Here is a 27314-nt window from a genome sequence, read left to right as displayed (position 1 = left end):
AGGCCTGAAAAATCAAGTCATTGTTTCTACATTGGGCAGCACGGTGGCAGACTGGTTAGCACGTTGGCCTCACAGTTCAGTGGTCCTGGCTTCAATTCCAACCAAGATCTTCCTGTGTGGAGTTTGCATGTTCTCCTTGTGCCTGCGTGGGTTTTGTTCAGCTCTCTGGTTTCCTCCTACTATTATGATTATTATTATTAAGGTCATACTAAAATGTCCTTAGGTGTTAGTTATAATGGATGTTTGTCTTTGTGTCTCAAAAGTACAAATTTTTAATCAAATTTACTGTTCACATTAACACATTTTATCAGTGACTGTCATGCATGCATTTTAGACTGAATTTACCATGGAATGGACAAATATTCCATTGCCACAGCACATAACAAACGGCAGTCAAAAAGCTTCATCAAAATCATTTATTTACAGTCCTTTGATCATACAAAGTTTATACAATACATCATTTACACATGAAAGTGGTGTCATGACAGGTGTCATGACAGTTACCAAGCAAATGTTAATCTTATCAAAGCTGCAATTAGAGGTGTCTTATGCAAACACATCTTCACTTGAAAGTCGTTGTAAAATGAATAAGGTTGACCTCTGGAATAAATGATCTCTCAACCATCTTGTTGGAAGTTGAAAAAGTATAACTGCTGTGAAATATGTTTTCATCCATGCATCCCTGAACCAGCACAAATAACTTTTGAATGAAAAATAAAAACATTTGAACCCCCAGTTGCTCCTGATGCTGCGTCATCAGTAGGTAAATGACTAGTTAGTGTAAAGTGCTTTGAGAACCCAAGGTAGAAAAGCGCTATATACGTGAAAGTCCATTTACCATTTACCATTTAAAAAGGCCCATGTCTGATTCATTAAACAATGGAACTGTATTTGTAGTGGTATCTGTAGGCATACTTTATTCAGCACTTCCAGCATATACCCATAAATGATGTCACATGCAATGTCATATGTTTTATTTCAATGTACATTCATATAGAACTTAAGAAAATGAAGACATACAATGGCTTGCATAGGAGTTGCTTCATTTAATTTGCTCTTGATTTGAAAAAAGTACCGCTCCTGTCACAGAGAGAAAAAGAATAGATTTCCTGATAACTGCAGAAACACCGTTTCACGTAACCCCCAAAATACCCCCGCATAGGTAAATGTCAAAGATTTGTTTCAACAATTGTTCTTCTACGCCTCAAACTGTTGCCCATGAGAATACGTAGGATTCCAGAAAGTTGTTCAGATTCCTACTCTGAAAACGCACAACTTTCTACAGAACATAGCTTAAAAACTGAAGACATTCAATTTCAAACCCATGATTTACCAGGCTAACATTCTCCAATTCTTTGCCAAGTGAAAATGTTATTGTCATGAATGCCTTTCTTCACAAAGAATAAATCTTGTTTTGGTGTGCTTTGTCTGTTGATATGGGGCTTAAACTCTCATCGATTCTTCCCCAAAGCACTGCTAATGTTTTTCCTCCTAAGTGCCCTTTAATGTTCCAAGCAATAGCACGCTTGACTTTCCCATGCAAGGCCTTGGCCAGGCTATTATTATGATTGTTACGTTGTCGCTCGTGGAAGCTCCCCCAATAGTGTCTCATGAATAAGCCCACACTGCTGTCAAAGCATTTTTCCAGCTTGCATGTGCAAACACTTGTTGTCAGACCTCATGCGATGGACTGCAAAGACCCCAATTACTTTACTTCTTCCTCCTTGACCAAACATTTCATCCATCACTAACACTTCTTCCGACAAATGTCTCTCCAGGTCTAACTTTTCCTTCAGTTGCTGCGCAGATGTTTGGCATCGTGATGACATGACAGACTGCTGCTTTAGCTTCTGGATTCAATTACTTTTTGTCTTTTGGGTTGCATGCTATATCTGCTGCACGGTGACTTCCGTTTTCAGTCCAGACAGTGCTTGTAGTCAGAGTGTGTGCAAGTATGTTGTAAGATTTGCCATTGACTCCAAAAATGTATGTGCGTAAGTGTCAGCAAGCTTCAAGACACCCAGAATCCCTTTTGTGAAGCTATTGTCCTCATTAAGGTTGAGGGTAACGGGAGCCTATCCCAGCTGATTTTGTGCAAGTGGTGAAGTACGTTCTAGACTGGCTGGTAGTTGGTCACATAGAGCAGTGGTTATCAAAGTGGGGTCCGCCTACCGCCGGGTGTCAGTGGCCTGACCGCAGGGGGTCCGTGAAATAATGTGGGTGTTTTGGAAATGATTTACTTTATCTCTTAACAGTTACAGATTTCTGCCTTGTTTGGCTTAGTCTATTTTTTTTTTTGGCGCCCCACCATTCTGTGGTGGGGAAGGACATTGTGGCTTCAGTTGGGAGCAGTTGCTGTCTAATGTTAGTTTTTATCTTCAGAGTGCTAGATAGTGTTGCCTTGTATGTGTTTAGCTGATAAGCATTTTTGTTTGTGCTAGGTGTTAGCATATGCAAATGTTTTTCATTGATATTCCTACTCATTTGCATCTACTTAACATTTTAGATTGAAAGGAATATATTTTGTAATGCAGTTATATGACTGATATGTAATTCAGTTATATGATTTAATCCATGCAATTTGTGTACATTTAGTAAGATATATAATTTTGGCATATGGGATTTACCTGAGTTATGTTTGGCTTATTTTCTTTTCTTTACAGTTTTACGATATAAATAATTAAGAGCTGTACTACTGACACAACTAAATTAAAGAGTTAAACTCATTTGCTGTTACATGTCTCTCTACCTTGATAGAAGCAATTGGAACACACAGGAAAGACAGAACATTGGGTTAGTAATCAAATCAAATACATACAAAGGGTGTTCCAAAATGGTTGACCCCATTCTAAATGCCTATATCTCTATGGATTTTAATAAAACTAAATACACTTTATGTTGAAGGTCATATGTTTTATTGGTTACATTTACAAAGAAAAGTACAAATATTTGTTGGTTCTATGACAGTTTTTAATAAATGTTCATAATGCTCATAAATGTGTCGCCTGGGACTCTGCACACATTGATGGCCGTCCTGGCCATTTAGGTATATATAAGCAGCCCTTTTCTTTCAATATGTATGGTGCCAAGTCCTAATTTCTTTTGTAGATGGGGCCTTCTTTGCAAAATTTGTGAAAAAGGCATGCTGCACTGTCTTCGGTGACTGAGTCAGAGTGAACTCTAACATGCAAAATGCCTTTTCTTTTGAAGTGAACGGCATTTTCTTAGCCTGAAAAGATAGAACTGCCAACGTAAATGTTTATGCGCAAGCTGTGAAAATTTGTGGTCATTCCATCGAACATTGTCAAAATTATTGTCCCACAAAATGGGGTCATATATTTTGGAACACCCTGTGTGTGTGTATATATATATATATATATATATATATATATATATATATATATATATATATATATATATATATATATACACTGGTGTTCATTTTATTTTATATTAAATGATGAAAGTAATCATGACTCTCCAATAAAGCAATCAATTCAACCAGTTTAATATATTTTTTTAAATGTAATAATTTTGAAATTTGTCGAAATGCATTTGGGTCTACAATTGCTTGCTAACAAGGCGATGAAGCCAGTAATTATTTTATATTGCTGTTTTTGACTAAATAATTGGCAAGCAACATTTTGGGGGGAAATTGACCTGGTTTATTATTAGGAGGCATGCAATTTGCAATTTTTATTTTTTAAACTTCAGTATAGCTGAAAAGAAACAAATATACTTTCTATCATATTGAATATGTTGATGAATTAAAAGTACACTTATGTTTGGCTTTTTTTTTTTCTTTTTTCTGCAAACATTTGCAACAGGGGTCTTTGGAAAATTTGCTTTTTAAAATGGGCCTCTCAGTCCAAAAAGATTGAGAACCCTTGTCATAGAGACATACAACTCTTTACAGTCACCTAGACACTGGTGTGTAATTTAGAGTTTTCAAATCAACCTCAGAATCCTTTTCATGAACACTCCACACAGGGATGTTCCGTTGGAGATTAAAACCTGGATCACCACAGCAATGTGGCACAACTTTTATGCCAAACCATACATGTTTCATTCAAATTTTTGTATAAGATTTTGTTGAACAGTACCGGGTAGAAAGCTAGTGCACTTGTGATGGAAATTATTTTTCTTGCTTTAATTACTTCTTTGTCTCTGAACTGTTAATGAACATCTGGGTCATATTGCTGTAATGGCCCCCAAAGGAATGCACAGTTTATTTTCTAATTAACTGCACAAGTGTGTTTATGTCTCAGCCTGTCCTGGGGTCCCCATGGACTGCTGTCGCTCTTGACTGGTTTTAGGATTAGTTCAGCGTGGAGAGGTTAGATTACTCCTCAGGCTGCAAATCGAATCTTTTTCAGATGAACGAGCTTACAGCCTAAAGTTCATGACAATAATTAACGGTACACACGGTACTGTATATTTAGTTTGAGGAACTTGTTAAACTTGCTGCTGTTTGTGACAAGCATGTTGAAGGTAGGCTAAATGCAGTTGAAACCTGAAAGTGTTGAAAACACAAGATTGGAAGTAATAAGAGAAAAAAAACTATAGGGATAGTTCAATGATTTAGCCCTTGTCAAAAGTAAAAAGATTGATCATTTTGTCTAGAATCGATTTGGTGACTAAATTTTCTTTGTGAACAATTAATCCCTTTAGAAAAAAAATCCACATGCTCTTGTCTGACCAAAATGTCACCCATGCTCAAGGCTCGGATAATGATCACTCATGGTTCACCTGCAGGCCATTAGACATTCACAAGCCGAGCTGTGATTGGTTGTTACCTAAGCTTTCAGCACATGTGATATCATGTTCAGTCGACAGTAAGTGGCAAAATCGGATTTGTAAAAGTAATAATTATAACATGAAAAACATTTAAGTCAGCAATTATAGACAAAATAATTATTATTTATTCTTGTAAATGGCTACATAAGTGGACCACGCCATTAACTTACCTTAAAATTGGCTGCCAGAAAAAAAAAAAAACAATACTGTATATTTATTGAGTTTATGATGGGATATTGTTGGATGTACATGTTGAATGTAGTTGTTAACCAAAATAGCTGTGATTGTGGAGCCTTCCCATCAAATTCAAACAGGTTTTCTTAGAATTCTTATTAATTATGTAGAAATAGGAGTCCAAGAAATTCTGATGTTTGACTCTCTGTACGGTTGTGTGCGTCCATGCTAGTCCTGGAGCATTATTCCAAAGTGTGGTTTTACAATTAGTGGCCTCCTACCCAATAGCCATCACCCCTCCAATGCAGTGAGTAAAATATAATACCTCTCAGCTCACCACTGACCATAAAACTGCTGAGTTACCACTTGAATTATCAACAACCCTTTTGTTCAGTATTTTAATTAAAAAAAAAAAGGCCTATTGCACAATATTGCACAATATTCTCACTTATTACTCAATGACGAACACAAAATAGCTGGAAAAAATTCTAGACCCTGAGGTATAATCCTTTTTAGGTGAAATAGCAAATGTGTTATTCTATTATTTTCTTGGATGATATCTTTTTGCTTTGGTATGTATGGGCAGCTGCATCATGACAGCCAACAAAGTAGCAAAGCCATGCACAACATGAAGAAAACTGCTGAAAACGTTCTCTGTTACCTGACGGAATTCACAGTCGGTCTCGTTTGAGTCTCTCAGAGAAAGGTCTCAGTGTCTGCAAGTTTTAGAGATGTTGAATGGAAATCAATTTCTACACGATTGGGTACCACCACCAGAAACAGTTGGCGTTAGAAGAAAAAACACCACTAAATACCACAAATTAGACTTATAAATGCATATTCGCTAATCTCAAATATGATTTTCGGACATAAAATATGACCAAAACTTTTAAGTTACATGCTAGTTACTGATTTTCATTTAGCCACAAGCTGCATGTCATTCAGGAGGAGACATTACAAAAAAATAATAATAATAATAATAAGATAGCAAACCCTTCAAGTCAGTACACAATTATCAGATATCTTCAGCCAGGCCCAACATGTTGCTGTTTGTCTGAGTTGGGTGATTTCCACAATAGAGAGGAACTTCGTTGAGAAGCATGTTTTACTGCAACAACATGAGAAGTCTCGGGTGAAGGTCTAAAATTTACATTTAGAAAAAGAGTACAGGTATATGTATTCCCGATGTGTACAAAAAAGTGGAACTGCCACTGCAGAGTAAACATTTTGTGGTCGGGATAAGATACTGGAATTTATTCACAAAGTCATTCAAACGTATTGGTAAAGTTGTTTGGCTGTGATAGAGTAATTCCAAAAACATAGACTAAGGTTAAAAATGCTACAGCATAATGACTTGCATCCACGTTCATGTTTTGAACGACAAACAAAAACATTTAAACATATTTATCAATATGAATAAAATGAATTTATCAATACATGGAATGAGTTTAGTATGTTTGAAAGACAGCATAGCTGTGTCAAAAATGTTGTACCTTGTTTCTCAGACTATAAGGCACACCTACATCCTTCAAGTGCCAAGGTAGTAATATTGCACAAAGCAACTTTTGCAGTATCCCTCTATCACTCACTATTTTCAAGCTACAACCTTTAGAAATAGAAATACAAAAACAGAATCCATCCATCCAACCATTTTCTATAGCCGCTTATCCCCACTGGGGTCGCAGACGTCCTGGCGCCTATCTCAGCTGGCTTCGGGCCGTAGACTCGGGGACACCCTGAACTGGTCGCCAACCAACCGCAGGGCACACAGAGACGAACGACCAATCACGTGCCCAGTCACACCTAAGGACAATTTAGTATGTCAAATTCACCTGCCATGCATGTTTTTGGGGAGTGGGAGGAAGCCGGAGTGCCCGGAGAGAACCCACGCAGGCTCGGGGAGAACATGCAAACTCCATAAAAACAGAATATTTAATGAAAAAATATATTCCCTATAAGGTTAAAGTTCTCTAATTGTCAGTGCACCTTATTATCAGATACACTTTCACTATGGATGTCATCTTTTGACTTTATCATACTTATGTAAAAATTATTATCAGTAACGCAAATTAATAATATATATTCCAAAGTCCCCTAGGTTTACCCTCAACAAATGATGACGTTAGTAACAACTCAATCTGAAAAGATCCTAATTTTCATTTTATTTCTGATCAAGTGTATTTACTGTAATGTGCACTAATGCGCCTCAGTGCGCCTTACTACCTGGTGTGTATTATCAACCAGTACCCCCCCCCCCGACACACACACACACACACACACACACACACACACACACACACACACACACACACACACATACTAAATAAATAAATAAATAAAAACCTGTTCACGTATACTGTGCCTTATGGTCCAAAAAATACAGTACTCTACATTGGTAGTTCCTTGCTCCTATAGATATGACTCCAAGTAGGAATACACCTTCTTTCAGACCTACCTCTTGCTTCTATCATTGGCGTTGTTGTGAGCGCAAAAGGGTCCTCCTCCTGCTTGTAGTGACAACCCTGCGACTTTGGATCCTGCCCTGTTGTTCGGAAGGATAGGCCACCACTTGAGTGGATGACCTCTGCACCTGCATCCCTTCCATCTCCCTCATGTCCCTCGCCATCTGTGACAGTGTCTGCCCTGGGTTGGTCTGTAGTCGCTGGAAAAGGCTTTCTCTGTTGATTTTCCTCTCTGGACAACTGAAAGTCAGAGCCACTCCTGAGTCAGACTTCATCTCTCTGGAGAAACCGTCTGAGGTACCATCAAAGCAACGGCCAATGGCAATTTCTTTAGCAACCCTGGGATTCTGGTCTGTGACCGTGTATATGCCATAATTATGTCCCAGAGGATCTACAGGCGCTAACATAGTGAAGGCATGAGAGTCGTTGTTTTGCGCAACTGGGGGGTGTTTGATGAGGTACTCCTGCAGTAGGCTGTTGGAAGCAATCTTGCGACAATTCCCTTGGGGAATGATGGAGATAAGGGATCTATCCACCTCAGCTTGATCAAACAACATGCCGCTGCATTTGAACTCAACACAAGCTGCTGAAGTGTTAGCCTCTCGCATGTCTCGTGTGCTGCGTATATCTCGGATACCATAAAGTTTGTTCATCGTCTCTGGGTGTGTTCCTCCCAGGTTTCTCGATCTGACCATCACTTCCTTTTGTCCGTGGACCTTAATCTTGATAAAACATGCTCTGAATTCCTGTGGATTAGGCCACCATGAGAGGTAGTCTCCAGTCCAGGTTGTCAGATCAGTCTCCTCAAAGGGTACAACATTGTATTCATATTTGTCCTTCTCCACTCTAAAAAATCTAAAATGATTGGCATCAACGGGAGCATTTTCGCAGGCTATTAAGTTCTGATACGGATATATGGGCCCATTGGTCTCGTCAAGATTATTTTGGTTGGGCTTTGCCAAATTGATTCTAAAAGCTGTTTTCTTCAGAGCTGGATCTTCATGGTCAGAACGTTGGTAGTCTATTTTATCCAGATATGGCTGAGACACACCAATGATATTTGGATTCATCTTCGGGGAGGAGGGAGCTGCCTCCAGTTCCTCGCCACCCATCATTGCTGTCACATATGCGGTGTAGGCATCAGGCCGCTGGGCATCGCAGAAGGCCGGCAAACAGGCCCCGTTGTGTCCGGTGATAACACTGTCAAAGCGACCCCATGCCCTCGGATTGGAGGAATAGCCAGGCTTGGGTTCGAGGTTGATCAAGCTGATCACGACGCCTTCCAGCTGTTCAACAGGAAGGAACTTGTCACTCATATAGGCACGGACTTTGACATAGCAGCGCCTGTTTTCAGGCACATCCAAATTGAAAAGTCGACGCTCTCGAATCTCCATGTTGCCAATGAGAAAAGTGCGCTCCTCACGCTTGCTCCGTCCATGTCCGCTAGTAATTGTTGTGCTAGAGAAGTCACCTTCCTCCTCCCAGACTCCAGTGTCGGGATTTAAAGACCAGAGTTTCATCTTGGGAATGTGCTCTTGCATTTTCACATGTTGCGTATCAAGAAGAACTTGAACTGCTCCAGCCCCGAGTACTTCTTTGTTGCTCTCATCACGGAAGTCGACGGAGAACATGCCATAGGTCCTCAAAGGTAGCATGTCACCCTCAGGATCCACAAAATTGAGGTCACCAGGGGTGGCAGAAGCTGTTGTGATGTTTCTTGGATCAATAAAGGTGATGCTGGCTTTTACAGTTCCCTCATAAACGTCTCCATTGTCTTTGTGGAATGAATTGGCAGGAATGACCAACTGTCCAATCGGTTCTTCCCCTTTCATTTCTCCTAGGTTAATAGCGTTGGTCTCACCAGCATTGATATCAATAGGAGCCTGCTTCCTCATGACCTTCACATCATGGTAGATTGATCCACCTTTCTTGTCCAAAATGAACACCTTCGGTGTGTCAATGAAATTCTGAGTGGGGTCGACAAAATTCACCACCAATCTCTGTGTGTCAGGATTAACTTGTATGGTGAACCCTCCTTGGTATCCAGTGGTGCCTGCCCTTTCTTTGCCAATGTAGATGTGACCAAACCGCAGTGGCTCACCATCGTCAGCTGTGACCACTCGGCCACGTACAAGCAAAGTTGGCTGCACGCACTTCTGACAGCTGCACTGAGAAATAGACCGGATTGGAAGGCTGTAGCTACCACAGTCTATTGTTCGGCTCTCCATTGCTTGGACTCCACAACAAAACCCAGTGCCATCTCTGCAGCGCATATCAAAGTCTAGGGAGCCAGTGCATTTGTTATGAGGGCAGCGGCCAGCATTGTAAAACTTGGAGTTGGTCCCGGGTTGTACACAATCCAGCGGCAGTCTGATCAGATGTGTCTCAGGGGTGGAATTGCACGCTGGGGCTCCTTTTGCTGTGAATTTGTGAGGAATCAGAGTGAGTTATGGTGATATGATAAATAAAAAAAGTTATCAGTTGGAGACACATCAAGGATTACTACTTTTTTTTCTCAGCACACACACAAAAAACAACAAGTATACAGAAAAACAACATCTGAAACATCTGGGTTTTGTGCACAATTGTTAGGGCATAGCATAGTTAGCATGGTTTTGAGGGGCATGGTGTTTTTGAGAGTGGATTAATCTAAGATAATGTGTGATCATTTCAAAAATAAGATTTTAGTCGCAATGGGTGCCTTGAAAGCATTTCCCAACATTACCTTTGCGTCTACTTGTTCTGTATTAACACGTATTCCTGACTGTTTGAGCCATTTGCAATCTGAGGACTCCGAGCTTTGAAAATTGTCATTTTCTTTCCTCTGAAATACATTTGCATTATGTGCACGAGTAAATAAATAAAGTGCAGAACGTGTGGAACAAATGTAAGGTGGTTGAAATAGTACATGATGTCTTGTTTTGGCTCATTTCCACATAGCTAGGCACAATGGAAAGTACTGTGCCCCAAGGAGAGGTATCTTCGCCTCACTCAGTGGATGACTGTGTGTGTACAGCTCCAATGAAAATCTGAGATGGAGTCGCTCGGCAATAGAGACTAAAGCAGGGATGGGCAGGCTAGGCCCCGAGGCCAGATCCAGCCCATTGGTCTTTTTAATCCTGCGGAACCCATCTGCAGCAATGTCAAAGTAAAAAACGTTGACAGTGTTTAATACCCCCACATAGTTTTTTAATTACAATTGATTAATTAATTGTTACAAACAGTATTGTTTATTTGTTTCCACTTCTGTACAAGTACATTACTGTCGGATATTTAATCTGTAAATAATTTGATAATCATTATGTTTTATGTCCAATAGAGATACCTTCAGAAACACATTTAGCCATTTGCTATTGACTGAAGATGCATTACACGTGCTCGAGCTCAGGTAACAGCCAATCACAACTCAAACTGCGGTCACCACATGACCAAATCCAGAAAACAGATGAACTGTGATTGGGATCACATGAGCCCTGATGCATTCAGACACGCAATCTCATTTTCAGCCCTCAGCAAGTTGCAAAATTCGTTTTAAAAGTATGAATTGTGAATGAAAAATAATGAAGTTCTCAAATGAATTATGGACAAACTTAACTTTTGTTTTTTTACGGTTGAAATGGCTATATGAGTAAAGTATCTCTTTAGGGCTTGCTTCTGCTAGATATATTTAATTGGAGGCATTTCTCAAAGCAAATGAGGCTGTGCATGGGCATGGCAGTTTATAGCAGGTTTAATTAATCAAAACTCTTTACTTACTTGGTTTTGTATGGCAAACGAATGTGTCACGGCACAGTGATTGGTAATCACTTCGAAACTCAGAAGCACCTGGAGGATATTGTATGTGCAAAGTGCTAGCCCATTTAAGCACATACATGTGTTATTCTCAACAGAGAAAGGAATTTATTGTTTCACCTCCACCTTGGCTGCCTTGGGAGCATTTACTTTTTTGTAGATCTCACACTGCTTTTTAGAACGAGTGAAAATAATGAAAGGGAAAAGTCTTGAACTTCGGCCAGACAGTGCAAGTATTTTCCCCGTATAAACCCCATAAAAGAAATATCCTGTTAAATGTGTTTCCCCCTTTCTCCGACGTTTTTTATTTATTTATTTTTTTTGTCCTCTCAAGCACGGACATGGCTCACATATGAGGTCTAAAGCTTTGGGTCACTTCTTCTTCAATGTTCATATTCCATCTGTAAATAGAATAGAATTCTCGGAAAGACCTGCCTGCAGTGAATTCTGCCTTCGCTTGATCTTGTGTAGGATTTGGAATAAATTTGTGGAGTCAAACAAATCATCAGGTTTATTGTACAAACTGTGCATTGACTAATAAGAGAGTGTTATCAGTTTGGATACTGGTTTTGGCTGGGTTTATGTGTTGGGAAAAGAAACACACAGTAGCATGGGCATGATAGATCTTCAAGACTTACCAATGACAGTGACGGATGCTGGGGAGGACTTAATGCTGCCTGCAGAGCTGCTGGTTTTGCAATAATACTCTCCGGCCTGCTCTGGCTTCAGATCTTTCAGTACAAGTTCCTCTTGGTATTTGTACACCTTTCTGTCCAGCAGAGTGCCATTGTGATACCTTGACCATACAGAATTTCAAAAACAATGCAAAATAAGTATTGAGAAAAAAAAACATTTCTTTGTTCTATTAGAAGAAATAAGGTCATAATGTTTTTGCACAAGTAATTAACGCACCAGTAGTATTTGTCAGGTGTTGGCGAGCCCGTTGCCTTGCAGCATAGTAGCACGCGCCCGCCCTCGTAACGCACTTTGTCCTCAGGGTGCTTGACAATGTAAGGCTTCTCTATGGGCAAAGAACTGCTTTGAGTGCTTGTACAATTCACTTGTATTACACATGTTTCTTGCATTGGCTCATGTACTTTTGGAAAATGACTGTTTAAAATGAACTTTTTTTTCCTTTTAGTTACCGCACCATTAAACAAGTGCTTCTGTGGAGTCGTATGAGCATTATATATTGGTTTTATCATTTACCCAATTAAAGTCCTTGAGCTGGTATAGAACATTCAATGGTATTTTATTTGAGAAAAAAAGTGGCATGACACGCTGTACAAATGTGTTATGCTTTTAATTTCTGTTCCAATAGCAACAGACTATACATAATTACACCACACAGTAGTCTGATATGATAATTATAAAATCTTTAAAGTTGGTCTAAAAAGATGTTGGGAATTTCGATTCTCTGTTACATGCTGCTAAGCAAAATTCGAGGCTATGCTCAGGTTTGGGGTTTTAAAATGATTTTTGGTGACATTAGTTTTCACAGACCAGTTTACCTTTAGCCAGGCCCAGAGTGAGTACGTGTAAAACTTCTAGACCAGAGGAGAAGCTCACGTCTAGACGATGTGGCAAATTCCTACTGAGCTGGGTTGTAATATACTGTACTGTATGTTGTTCAAGCAGTTCCTCTCACGCACCCATTAGTTATTTTTCTGGTCACATTAATTTTGGAATCACTAATCATTGTGTGTCTACATCACTTAAATCTGATTATCACTTTGAAGCTTAAATGTATTGCCAATGCTTGAGACAGATCTTTTAGGCGGCCGTGTCTCAGGCAGTGGGGGGGGGGGGGGGGGGGGGGGGGGGGGGGGTCGTCCAGTAACCAAAGTGTCGGCTGCTCGATCCCCCGCTCTGTCAGAGTCACATGCTGTTGTGTCCTTGGGCAAGACACTTTACCCACCTTGCCTCCAGTGGTTGGTGTGAGGGGCCGTATGGTGCAGTATAGCAGCCTCGCCTTTGTCAGTCTGCCCCAGGGCAGCTGTGGCTACGCAACGTAGTTTACCACCACTGGTCTTACTGTGTGATAGCGCTGGGCTTTGTAAAGCATCTTGGGTTTCGTGAAAGGCGCTATATAAATGTAAGCATTATTATTATTACATTATATGCAGGACTGACTACCTACATTTGTTGCCCAGGGTGTCACCACATCACAATAATTTAATCCCAAATGTAGCAAGAACATGATAATGGCTTCGGGCAGTAGGCGGGCGACACCCTGAACTGGTTGCCAGCGAATCACAGGGCACACAGAGACAAACAACCATTCACACACCCAATCACAACTAAGGACAACTTATTATGTCCAATTCACCTGCCATGCATGTTTTGGGGTTTGGGAGTAATCCAGAGTGCTCAGAGAAGAGCCCACATGGGCTCGAGAAGAACATGCAAACTCCACGCAGGAAGGCCAGAACCAGATGGATTTGAAATCGGGTCCCTTTAACTGTGAGGCGGACGTGCTAATCACCCAGTGCCGCCCAGTGGTAATACTAATAAAGGTGAATATGATAAATCTTCACTAAAAGGTTTGTAAAATAAAGTGGGCCGTGCTGAGCTCTGAAACTCCAGGGCTGAAATAAAGTCCTATTTCAGTCCTATATGGAACCATAATGTGAACAAATACAATAGAAATGAATGCATCATTCTACTCACCGGCTGATCTGAGGACAGCAGACACCCAAGAAAAGCCTGTGCTATTGCTGTTCGACGACACCGTAATGGGGGAAAACTTGTCCTTCCTAATGATGAGCGAAGTCACGTCAGACGAGCAGATGCCCTGCAGCCGGAAGCGGCCTTTGCCATCCGATCGGGCACGAACGACTTTGGGATGGTCGGCAAATGCTACCAAAGCCCCCGCCAAAGGAACTCCCATCACACTGCGGACGTCGCCATGCAACAAGTGGCCATCGCACACACAGCGGGCGCAGTGTTCATCGGGACGGCCTTCAGGGCACACGCGCTGACATTTGACTGCCAAAACAACGGGGAGAAGTCAAAGATGCATGCTGCCGTTGACGTCGACATGTAGCACATTGGCTGCCCGCATCATACCTGGACATGTACTATTGCCACATTTTTGAGTTTCAGCTTGGCGTCCGGTGCACTCTACTGTCTCCGAGGTCCTCACGCAAGTCCTCTTTCGAATCCTCCGACCCCCGCCGCATGTTACAGAGCATGACCCCCAGCGACCCCATGGACTCCACCTGGCTGCACACAGATACATTTGGAAAGGATTACTTTCAGGAATATTTGACAGAGCCAGAAATGATCTGATAACGGAGTGGCAGAAGCACATCTGTACGGACTTAGACTCTGGAACACTTCAAGTCCCACTGTGGAAAAAATTTGTTGTTGGTGTAGCAGTGTTTGTTATCTGGCTCTCTTGTGTGTTATAGTTATAAGATATAGTATACAGTCTCATGTGAGCAGTGGCAGTCTGCCCATTTCACACTTAGGCCTTCAGTGATTTTACACCTCATGTTGGGCTACCCAGGTTATTTTTCACAGAATTTAAGCATCACTAAACCCGTATCAGCAATTAAAACTTATCATTGTATGTGATACTGCCAAAACTTTAAATAATTAATATTCATTTTAAATTATTTGTCCGCAAAGTTTCATGAAGTCCAACAAATGTCATATCGGCACGACACGTTGGTGACAGGTGTGGGAAGCTGGATCCAAACTGCAGGGAGGTAGGATATGAGATGAGCTCAACAAAAATATGTATCACTTGCAGAACCTGGCCGAAACACGAAAAAACGCTGGATGAAAAGTAACAACCGAAAAAGAAAAAAAAAACTGCGAGACAGGGAATTTGTGGAATGATGTTGAACATAGACATTAGTCAACTAAAGATCTAAACTGGCACTTTAAAGGACAAAACTTATGCAAACACGAAACAGCTGGACAGAACGAGAGGTACTGTGGAGGAGACACTAGAGTTGGAACACGCTCATGACAGGTGACACAAATTTTAATGACGACAGATGCTGGGAAAAACAGCATGAACCCAAAGCGAAATAACTCAAACTCCACAAAATAAACTGACAACTGATAAAACCCAGACAGATCGTGACACTAAAAGTAGGCAAGTTTTAACAAGATTGTATGCTAAATTACAAATTGCAGTTTAATATGAGAACATAATTCTATTTCTCTACCACTAATTGAATATGAATGAAATAAAATGATGAAAACATATTAAAAATGAATAAATTAATGAATTAAATGCTTGACTCACCCAAACAGTTGTCTGCACTAATTTCAATAAAAAAATCCATTCTATTTCTTTCCTCAGAAAGACTTCAATGAAATGCTTGTAGAGTTTGCTTTAATTTGTTTAATTTCCAATAATCAATCATTTTGTATTGACATGGACGCCAAAGCTGAAAGTCGCGTCGGTCCAATTTCTGTTTTGCTCTTCTTCAGCCATTAGTAGATTTGATTTTTCTGCTAAATGTTCTACTTCAATGTATGCTATGCCTTATGATTGCGCTAGCTTATGGTTGAGCAACATGTTATTTTGTTTGTTTTAAATAACTTTTAACTACTTCCAATGTTAAACATGGTGGATCAATGCAGTATGGCACCCCCCTCCTGCAGTGAGCATCCAGTCACGTCACATTCAACGTGAGGCCCCTAGATGGCGATCTTATGACTCGATTGACTATTGCAGCAGTCTATTAAAAATATGGGACCATTTACCGTATTTTCCGCAATATAAAGTGCACCGGATTATAAGGTGCACCATCAATGAATGGCCGAGTTTCTAAAAAATGTCATACATAAGGCACACCGGATTATAAGGCGCACGTAGATTTAAAACCATAGTACTGGCTGGGGATGCATTATGCATCCACTAGAGTTGCGTTACGCAGCCACTAGATGGTGCTTCACTAAAGGGAATGTATTAAAAACGATCAGCAAAGTCATCAAACTTTATGAATAGAATACAACTTTATCCATACAATATAAGCGTTGTATGGACATTATACTAAGAAATATTTGTTATTAAAAAAAATCAGATAAAACAGAGAATGCATTATTGGTAATTGCTATTTAACTACTAAACAGGAGCCGCAGAGCGCAGAATCGATCTAGATCATGAATGCGCGGAGCACTCGTGAGTCGCAATCCTTTTGATTTTTGACCCGCTATTTTGATATGGACCACAAAGAGGTTATGAATGAATGAAAGTCAGGCTAACTTAAACAAAAAATATGCAATGGTATGAGTGTGGCGCCTCCGTCTTTTTAATTATTTCCTCGGCAAGCATATATTTTAACCCGCTATTTTGTTGTGGAGCACAAAGAAGTTACGAATAAACGAAAGTCAGGGAAATCTAAACGAGAAACATGCAATGGTATGAATGAGGAGCCAATCACGAGTGAAGGCGTGGTGCCGACGTCTTTTTAATTTTTTCCTCGGCATGCATTACATTTTGTTGACCCGCTATTTTGATATGGAGCACAAAGAAGTTATGAATAAACGAAAGTCAAGGAAATTTAAACGTAAAACATGCAACGGTATGAGTGGGGAGCCAAGCACAGGTAAACGCATGGCGCCGTCGTCTTTTTAATTTTTTCCTCTGCATGCATTATATTTTTGACCCGCTATTAAAAAAAAAAAAAAAAAAAAAATCGGGTTGGGCCTGCAAATCAAGTTAATTAATCGTGCTGGGCTGAGTCAGCTTTAATACCCTTGGGCCAGGTCAGTTTGAACTGTATTTTTTAGGCGTAAACTATAGTTTATGCAGATGGCACATGATATGGTCGTGCGAAACATATAAACTGCTGTGCTACGTGCACACCGAACGCCGAATCACTCGCCGAATCGCAATGCTCATTTGCGGGGCTTTCTGTCGCACATTTTGTCGCGCGAGGAGAGGAGAGGGGAGGGGAGTGGAGCGAGGTTGCTGTGCACTTTACGATAGATCTGGAAAGAAGAGCATTGCTGAGAACTTTCACTTTTCTGGGATGTGACAGTTCCAATATTTTCACCGACAGCACCTTTATTCTTTGTGGCAATACTCGCCTGCCAAAAAAATAAAAGTTTCAATGTCGCAACCAAGTGGCCGAGACCGTGCTAAATATTGTGCTGACAATGCTGTGCTACCGTTAGCTTTGCACAGTAACTACGGTTCAACAGCTGTTAAGTGAAACAAACGCTGGACATACCAGTTGTCCCAAGTTCTCGCTTCCGCCTTTCTACAAGCCAGGTGAGTGCTCTTGCTTGGCTCTGTTTTGTATTGAAAGCTCAGCTGGCCATGTTGGATCGCTCCCGATAAACGCAAAGCGACCGCCATGATTCATACCTGCCCCCTGCACGAGCCGTTAAATGTTCCCGAAGTTGATTGGCTGTGGCGACGCGAAACGCGGAAAAAGGTTAAAAAAAAAAAAAACTTTAAGCGATAGGCGAAATTTCGCTTCTCGTGACCGTGCAGCCATTCGCGTTGCTCCATTCGATGTGCATTCGCGCCCAGTCACGTGAACTCCATTGACTACAATACAAAACGCTCCACTTTTTCGCCTCGTTCGCGTTCGGTGTGCGTGTACCATTAAACTAAATCATCTCCAAAACATTATTTCGGGTGCAGCCCACGCAGCCCGGTACCAGTTGATCCACGGGCCGTTACCGGTCCACGGACCGGGGGTTGGGGACCACTACCTTTGGGCGAAGGTAGATTTCATACAGCCTGGCGACACAAGTTAGCTGAACTCTAATTTGCTAAAACTCTACTGTAAAACTTCAGCACTTGAAGGATGGGAACCAAATGAATATAATATGACACGAAAAGAACGAAATATCGAGAATATTTATATACATAAAATATATATGGGGGGGGGGAATAAATTTAAAATGAAAATGACTATTATTGTGGTTATTACATTTATTATAGTTTATTATACTTATGATAATATCAGGTCATATTCGTCCAGGAGAGAAGGCCTGCAAGCTTATTAAACCTAGCCATTTTCTTGAGAAAATGACAAAATACAGTGATCCCTCCTACTTCGCGGTCTCAGATATCGCGGTCTCAGTACCTCACGGTTTTTCAGGAAAAATAAAAAATATCTTAAATTAAAAAATCATTTAAAAAATGTGCAAAAATGTACAGAAATTGAAAAAAGCAAAAAAGTACATTATACAGTACTGTATTAATCAAATAACGAAGTAATATTAGTTAATAACTATGTTAAGAATTCTTCAAGCTTTAGAGTTTGTGACGTTTTTTATCTTATTTTGAAATGCATGCTTTTAATTTGTCGGGTCGCGATGCATTTCCGTTTCCTGATTTACGTTCTCTGTGCGTCATTCGGCTTGTTACGGGCGACGTAGTGAATGACAACGTTAGCTCATATTTATAGTTTATCATTTTTGTTGATAACGCACGCTACTGCCTATGTTTAGTAAGCGATGAGTGTTTATTCTGTTTATGTGTTCGTTTGTGTAGAGGTTGCACTTTATAGTTAGTAGTTGTTAGTTGTTGCTAACCCACTAATGTCGGCTAAAAATACAGTAAATTCATAGATTAAATGTTCATATGTTAGTTTTCTGACTTTAAGATTGTTGTTGATTTATTATTCAACATATACTGCATGATGCACCATACATGAGCCAAAATAAATGTGAAGTTCAACGTGATGACCTGCGTACTCTTTCACCGGAGTCTTGGTGCAGATAACCAGTCCTGAGAACAAATTCTCAACAAACTAAGTAATATTAGTTTTTTAATGAATATACAATAATGTTAATAAGGATAACGTAATGTTAAATAATAGGAGAAAGGAAATAAAATACGCAAAAAACACAAAAAAAAAGGATTGTCTATGGTTACTGCGGCTATATTGGGGCGTATGGCGTTATATTTGTGCCACAATTACGCATGCGCGGGAAAAAAAAATGAGCGGAGAAAATCAAACTGAGCGAGCGAAAACAGATTTTGAGAGCAAGAAAAAAACTATTGAGCGCGTAATGATAAGAGTTTGAGCGCGCGCCGATTGAGTTTGAACACAGAAAACGAAATTGCTCGCTCAAAATTCCTCTTTGCTCGCTCGGGATAGCCCTCTCTCGCTCAACATCTCGCTCTCGCTCGCGATACTCCTCTCTCCCTCGCTCAACACCGCGTTTGCTCAACATTGAGCTCTCGCTCGCTCGAGTCGTCCTCTGCGCTCGCTCAGTTCTGCTCACGCGTTACGTTTGTGCCACAAAACCAGCCAATCAGAGCTTGTAAAAGCACTTTGATTGACACAGCTTAGTATCCAATGAGATTGCTTGTATGCTATCCGTTGACGCACTCTCGTTTGCCCTGTTTGCCCAATGTGCTCAAACTCTTATCATTACGCGCTCAATAGTTTTTTTCTTGCTCTCAAAATCTGTTTTCGCTCGCTCAGTTTGATTTTCTCCGCTCAATTTTTTTTCCCGCGCGTGCGTAATTGTGGCACAAATATAACGCCATAGGGGCGTACATAGAAATCTAGGAACTGATACCCTACTTCGCGAGTTTCAGACTTCGCGGGGGCTTGACAGCCCCCGGTAACCGCGAAGTAGGGGGGGATCACTGTGTAGCACTTTGTAAGACATTTTAAAAAGCACCTGTAATTATGATTTAATTAGTTATTTAAGGTCTTTAAAAAGTGACCATTTAGAGTGAGGTGGAGGAACTCATCCATGTATACAAAGGTGTCATTTAAAAAAAAACAGGCGATGGCTTATAAAAATAAAAACTGACCATATATAGTCCCTGTATTTTTTAAAGAAAACGACCATTTATAGATTGTAAGGTTTTTTTGTTTTTTTTTAAGTATGTATAGAAAAGACTTTTTGGAAAACAACCATCAACAAGACCACATATCTATTTTTTTAAAAACAACTATGTATATTAAGTGATTCAAAAAACGTATACAAGTAGTAAAACATTTATCTAAAAAATAGTGACAATGTGGAGTAAGGCGTTTTCCTCAGGGAAAAATAAAACCATGTAGCATGGTGGGGTTTACAAAAAAACTACTATGTATGTTACAGTCCGGCATTTTAAATATGAGACATGCGAAGCCAGACGCACATAAAATAGCTAAGCCTACTGGTGGCACAGATAGTGGATAAGCCTCATGTTAGTAAAATCAAAGTTGCAATCACCTGTACATGGAGGCGTGGAGCATTCCCTTCTCTCTGAATGATGCCCTTGGCAGGCAGGAACCAAGAGTAAAGGCATTGGCTGCGTGCTCATGCATCTCCTCTGGCGTACCTGGATGCCGACATCATTGCAAACAGTTGTTGTGCACGGACCCCACTCACCCCATTCTGTCCAGAAACTCTGCTCTGAGCATCAACAAGGACAGAAAGCGGTGTGACAAAGTGAGCAAAAAGTGTACAGTGGTTGACAATGTGACAGCTCCTGAACTGAAATAAAAAAAACCTCTGGTTAGCTACCGGGTGGGCACTGAAAGCGGACATGGTAGTTGGAGCAGGTGCGTCCGTAGGGTTGCTCCTTGTTGATGCACCAGAAGCCCTTCTCCAGACTGGAGTGCACTACTTCACCCGTGTCTGCCGCAGCCACCCAGTCTGTGGTGCGAGCTTCCATTGCTGTGGGTCTCGAGCACACTCGCTCCCGGTAGTAGAAGCGGATAGCCTCCAGGCGCTCGTAATCTCCGTTTCCACCGGGGTGATCAATGTTAAACCATGACGTCCATTCTGTCAGACCTGACGGCAATCAAAACGAATTGAACAAAATAGAGTCTTTGTGTCTGTTGTTCAAAGTCGAAGCGAGATTTTATGTCAGAAACCTGCTCATCTCTTTTAAGCCTGACATAAGTCATTGTGAAGCACATGAAGCCTACACTGCATCCGTCCATACATTATCTGTAGCCGCTTACCCTCACTAGCTTTGCTGGCTCGCTGGTGCCTATCCCAGCAGTCTTCGGGCAGTAGGACTGCTTGCCAGCCAATCACAGGGCTCACAATGACGAACAACCATTCACGCACCCAATCACACCTAAGGACAGTTTAGGTTTTCCAATACTGTACACCTCCCATTTATGTTTTTAGAAAGTCGGAGGAAGCTGGAGTGCTTGGAGAGAACCCCGGCGAGAACATGCAAGCTCCACACAGGAAGGCTGGAGCGAGCTGGATTTGAATTGTGAGGCTGACGTGCTGACCACTCCTCAGAGCAGAAATAAGAAAATGATTTTTTACTTTTTAGCAGTTAATAGATTGACTAATAATTGCACCTCTTCACCATTCATAAAGTGTGTTTAAATTCCTTCAGTGCCTCTGTACCTGTATCTCGTGTATCCGTAAAACTCTTTGGTGTTGCTCTCCTGCTCCTGACTGAGACACTTTCATCTTGAAATCCTATAAACAGCAAGAATGTGTTTTTGTTAGTAGTGCAAGCAGCTTCATGATTCATAATAAAACAGTTGTGTGGTTGCTAACCCACAGGACATCAGAAGGGAATAATAATTTGAAAAAAAAAATGCTGTGTGTGGACTGAAAAAAAAACTTCATGTCATGCCCTGTGACGGAAACGAAAATTTGCAAATGTGCCATTTAGGTGTGTGTGTGCATGCTATAACTCGCAGTTCCAGTGGTGAGCGTCTCTCCTAAAGACTAAGGGTCCTTATGGCTTTGCATCAAGCCTTTCTCGCAATGCCAACAGCACATTAGATTGATGAATTTAGGAAAGAGAGATGTCAGCACAGCTCGTCAAAAGACTATTCGTCCTTAACAGTTCAAAATGAAGCTACCATTTTGCTCTCAACTAAGAACGGCAAATACAATCATTTACAAGTCATTAGTATAGGGTAAACAAGTGCTTTGATTAAAGGTTGATCAGCACAGCATTGGATTTTGTGTCTTTAACGCAACAATACATTACAGTTTAGGACTGTTTCGACATAACGCTACAGCGTTATAAAGTTGTTATGAAGTTATATTTTAATGAAGTTATTTTTTTTCCTCTACTTCCTGTCCATTTAATTAGTGGCTTCCATTCCTTTGGTTACTTATCAACGATGACGTATCCTAACTTACATATTGCGGTTATAATGATCAGTTGTCTGTGTTTTATCAATATATCTGATGATTTTGAGACCAGACAAGTGCTTTAAAGCCCCCTTTGTCTTTTTTTTTCCACAATAGATTACCGTATTTCTCTGCTTAAAAGTCGACCCTGCCTTTTTTACGTCAATTTGTGTGAATTTTACAAAAATGAAGGTCTACCCCTCAGTTTAGTGGTTATTGGAATGTTCTTTACTGAATTAATGACAGTTGTGAGATCCCAGCGTGGAAGGCTGCCCTTCGCTGCCCCCCCCCCCCCCCCCCCCCACTTGCCAACATTCATGCCTGCTTGTTCGAGCACACATCCAAGGGCTGAAGGAGACAAGTCAAGCTGTCTTTTCCTTTTCATAATGTGTCAAAGTCCGCGCAGCCTCATTGTCAACAACAAAGAGGTAATAAGTGGCACTTGACGGAAGTGCATTTTTCGCCCTTAAAACTGATGCATACTATATCAAATTAGATGTATACATAATCATTTTAAGCCTTGTAAATCAGTGGTCTCCAACCTTTTTATCACCATGCTTTAGATTTAAATTGCGGACTGGGGGGGTGTGTAATGTCAACACGGATGGGGGGGTTGCTGCTGCTGGCTGCTCTTAAAACCACATCATCCTTCTCACTATGTATGCAATATCAACAGCGGCCTTAAGCGGAAACAAAAAAAAAATAAAAATAAAAAATCATGCACAAACGCATGAACTGTTAAACGAAATCATTTCCAACACATTATTTCGGGTACAGCCCACACGGCCCGGTACCAGTTGATCCTCGGCGAACCGGTGGGACAGCTGTTGTAAATGACACCATAGTACTAATTACAAATTCAAATTAATGTTATTCAAATGCAGAAATGTGGAAAAAATTGGTCTCTTCTGAATTAGCTATTTGAAGTCGACTCTCCCCTAATATGGGGGTTGAAAATGAGGAAAAATAAATTCAATTTTTACTCAGAAAAATATGGTAAATTCTACTTCCATTATTTCCAATATTTTTTCCATCGATCCTGTTCCATCCATTACCTTGACCACTTATCTTTACTGAATGTCCCCCCACCTCCACCCACCCAATGCAAATATCTATGAAGAGACTGTTTTGGATGGTAGGACTACACTCTTTACAACATACAATACAACCCAAAAAATTGGACACACCTTCAAATTCAAATGGTTAATCTGGTTAGATTTTTGATTTGATTTTGATAATCAAGTTTTGTTTACCAAACAATTACATCAATATTTCTCCATTAATTACTTTTCACGTAATGAAATGACGCTGAATTAGTGTTCCCAAAATTTTGGCTGGTCTAATCCTGTCTAATCCAAGTCCAGTATTATTCAGTTGTAGTCCAACCTTGCTCATTATGGCTCAAATAAATAAACAAATAAATAAATAAATGTAACTGTACCTGGTTCTGGTGATTTCAAGAGTTTTACTGATGGATGCTGTAATCTGGGCAGTTACCGATTGTATAAGGGGCCTAATGATTTTAATAAATTTGAAAGTAGCCATGCCGACTTGATTTGCAACTGTGACCTCGCCTGTCGAAGACCTTTCTTGTTTTTTGACAAATATGCAATATGGAATTATTAGCATGTGCCATGTCACGTGGCTTTAACAAACTGAGCAATAACACAAGTCCTTGTGAGTTACATTTTCCTATTCCTAATTTCCTGTAAATTCATACTTTGTCTCCTTTAGCGTTAAACCTCTCACGTGTGCATTTTTCATCTGTTAGTGCGCTTTTCACACTTGTAAGGTTTGACCTTCAACCTTGACATTTCCACAAAGGTCTCATAAAGTAGGAAGGAGGAAAAGAAACACTAAAGAGATAATAGATTACAGTTCTTTTGACATCGTAATTCGGGACAACTGTGACACTAATTTGGGGGATTTATCCATTTCATTTGCAAAACAGTGGCACTTTGTCAGATTGCACCAATAAGTCAAAGGGTTTCAGCAAACATGCTGGAAAAAGCCTGGGTGTCACAGCTGGTATGACTTTGCCAAATGGATGTTGTAAAGAAGTCTGGAGCTTGTTTATTACAAGTATATTCCAAGAGGAGACATCGACGCCCCTTCAAATGTTACATAACTTGATGTATTGGAAGGCCAAGGTTGTAGTCTAAATTGATGCAGACTGACTGGCTGTCGGCATACTCGAGAGTGTGGGCAACTCTGGCACTTGCTTGCGTAGGGGATGATGTGTTTGCCATGTCATATGGAAGCTGTTTTTGTATTTGGCCAGCTTCTTGGTCGAAGTGTGTGCAGTCTTTTTTTTTCTTTTCTCTCAAATGTCCAAGTTTGAATTCCTAAAGCATCTGCGCCTCATTAGGACATGCAATTTTGCTCTTGACATTAGTTAATGATGCATATCAGATGCATGAGCTCAATTTTTTTGTGTTCTGATACTGTACAGTAAAGCATTAACCACACGCAGCTTTCATCCTTGATATCGTTCAAACATGATTGGTCACACTCAAGCTATCTCAGCATCCCTGTTTGAACTACTGCACGTGCGTGAGCGAAAAACTGCTCACAGTGCAAAAAATGTGATGGCAAATAAATTACTCCCGCAAATGTCCTTGTGAGTTAACAAAAACAAAATACAGAAGAAATGATTTTTAAAAAATTGGACCAAAAAATAACACTGAAAAATCATGTATCAAAACCAAAACGTTATACAAGAAATCCTTGTTTTATAGTCAAGAATGTGTCTGAATACAATGTAGTTTGTGACAACCTTCGATAATGTCATAAAGTTATAAATTGGATGAAAAATATGCATAAAAGATTAAAAAAATCAGAACAGCAGCACTGATGTGCCTTTTATGTGCTGTGTAAGCAAGTATTCTTAGACAGCTTGCTGAACTATTTTGTAACCATTAAATATGAAATATATTGTATGCTAGTTCTATTTGTAAACTAAATGCCACCTTTCCCTTGACTTAGGGGTGCCCCAATTTATAATTTTTTTGAGTAGCAAGTGGGTCTGAACAATTAATCAAATTTAAATAGGTATCGCATTGTAGTAGAAAACAGTTTTCAAATCACAAAGTGCAGTTTGAGGGAAAAATTCTCAATTTCAGTTGTTTCATCTGCTTTTGTCCTACAAATGTATTTATGTAGTTAGTTAGCCTTTATCTAAGCATTGAGGCTAACCGCTTGCTTCATTACTATTATAAACCTGATATTATGAACCTGAATAGATAATAAAGGTTAGTAAAAATAAGCACATATTAAATCACAATATTGTTTTAAAGTACTGTAATATAATAAATGTTAATGAAAAAATAAAAGTTTTTCAGTTTTTCATTACAGTAAAAGAATACGACCAAAAAAAAAAGGAAAAACAGGATATTTACATTCATTTAGTAAGCGGAAAAGTAGTGAAGACAGAAACAAAGAAAAAATGATTTGTTATGTCTGAAGCAAGCAAGCTCTAATGAGCACTCGCTTATCATGGTTGAAGTTGGTAAATTCATCTGGCCTGCTCGTCCCTTCCCAGACCTTGTGACTCCCAGTGGTCCTCCAACTGGTTTGACACCCTCCATCTACAGTAGCATGTATTGGCACCCCACTAAGGCTAGCTGGCTCTGGCGAGTATGTTTAAATAATCTGAAAGCAAAGCAGTGCCACGATGCTTCTCTTTCGGCTGTGTAGCACAAGTAGCTGGCCGCCTTCAAATTGTAAATGCTGCACCTATCCTGTGGCCTGAGAAAGACCATCAGAAAAAGAAACGTGCTAGTGACCATATATGTTTAAACTCACTCAACCTGTCGTTTTGATTCCATTCTCTCATTTAGCTGGCGCCAGGCCAGTAGGTGGGAAAATGGACCACTTAGTTTCAGATGGTAGGTGCGCTATTGGCAGAACGTTGCAAGGGTGAACTGAGGACAAGCAATCTTTTGTGCGTCTTTAATGTATGTTTGCTATTGAAGATTTTTAATTTGGAACAAAACAACTATTTAGGGATCAGTTGGACAAATGTTTGTTTAGGGTCTCAATTGGCAATAGTTTTACTTGTGTAGGTCCTTTTGATGTTTAGCTGCACTCGCTTCAATTGCAAATTATTATAAAAAAAAAAAAATTAAATATATTCTATCACAATTTTGTCACAGAATTTTATCTTTGTTTTGTGGCTGTTTTTTTTCAGATTTTCTAGCAAATGCATTATTATAAATGACAGATAGCGCAAATCATTAGTGAATTGTTTGAACACATTACACGAACTCATATTAAGCATAAAGTTTTTAATATTTGCTTTTGTTTGCATTTGTGAAATGGTATGTAATACAAACTACAACATAAAACATATAAAATCTCTCTCTACGTTCATGAAAATTATATATGATGTCACTTAACGTTCGTAAAGATTGAGAGACTGCTGTCGTGGTTAGCGACATCTGTCAATGTCATTCAGCAGTTCATTTAATGTAGACCAACAAAAACATCCGAATAATATTGTTTATTTATTTGAAGTGCACAATTTGATATAAAAAAAAAGGTGGACGGCTGAGTAGCATATTAATCTGATTGTCCATGTATTTACATTATCTTTCTTATTTCTATTGTTGTTGTCAACTGTTCTGTTTTAGTTCATATATGAAGAATACTAGTGCAGGGGGAACTCTTTGCTTAATGATCCCCTTCTCTGCTATCATCACATGTTGTGTATTAGCCTGTCAGTGAAGCGTGCTGGTGTCATAATATTGGAGCGCGCGAGCCATTGTGGTGGTCCTTAATGTATCATGCACGATCGCACACATGCGGTACGCCCTTTTGCTCTATGAGCTCATCACCCATTTGAATCTATCCATGAATCTATCGTCTCAAAATCTTGTCAACACAAGATGAAACTTTATTCACTTACCTAGACCTAGACCCAGAGCCAGGAAAGCTTGGAAGAAGGCTGCTGTTTTTAATCCTGACATAGTGTAATTCTGTCACCCACCAGAATGCGTCGACCACCAGTCCCTCGTCAGGTGTGCAAGATGCTGAGGTGTCGTCGCC

At 40.1% G+C, this 27314-nt stretch overlaps 1 protein-coding gene across 1 annotated transcript; it reads right to left on the bottom strand.

The window, feature by feature from the left end:
- Nucleotides 1-402: 402 nt before the first annotated feature.
- On the bottom strand, nucleotides 403-27314 carry cilp2 (cartilage intermediate layer protein 2). The gene is made up of 11 exons (XM_088425281.1): nucleotides 27175-27314; nucleotides 21525-21599; nucleotides 20679-20948; nucleotides 20385-20567; nucleotides 14295-14450; nucleotides 13896-14213; nucleotides 12138-12246; nucleotides 11864-12021; nucleotides 7427-9852; nucleotides 5633-6079; nucleotides 403-1080 (listed from the first exon to the last, which is right to left on the bottom strand). Exons 1-9 carry the CDS (start codon nucleotides 27233-27235, stop codon nucleotides 7439-7441), a joined length of 3744 nt encoding a protein of 1247 aa, XP_088281407.1. The 5' UTR covers nucleotides 27236-27314; the 3' UTR covers nucleotides 403-1080; nucleotides 5633-6079; nucleotides 7427-7438.

The sequence above is a fragment of the Hippichthys cyanospilos genome, chromosome 10 (genome assembly GCF_059441005.1).
Source record: "Hippichthys cyanospilos isolate Australia breed blue-spotted pipefish chromosome 10, RoL_Hcya_1.0, whole genome shotgun sequence".
Taxonomy (NCBI): domain Eukaryota; kingdom Metazoa; phylum Chordata; class Actinopteri; order Syngnathiformes; family Syngnathidae; genus Hippichthys; species Hippichthys cyanospilos.
The sequence above is the reverse complement of the archived record's forward strand: the minus strand, read 5'-3'. Positions and strand labels throughout refer to the sequence as shown.

Coding starts and splice junctions, on each gene's coding strand:
- cilp2 (XM_088425281.1), bottom strand. CDS start 27,235: ATGTCAGGATTAAAAACAGCAGCCTTCTTCCAAGCTTTCCTGGCTCTG. Junction 14,214..14,294: donor TGGCAATAGTACATGTCCAG/GTATGATGCGGG, acceptor TTGTTTTGGCAG/TCAAATGTCAGCGCGTGTGC. Junction 12,022..12,137: donor ACACCTGACAAATACTACTG/GTGCGTTAATTA, acceptor TGTATGGTCAAG/GTATCACAATGGCACTCTGC.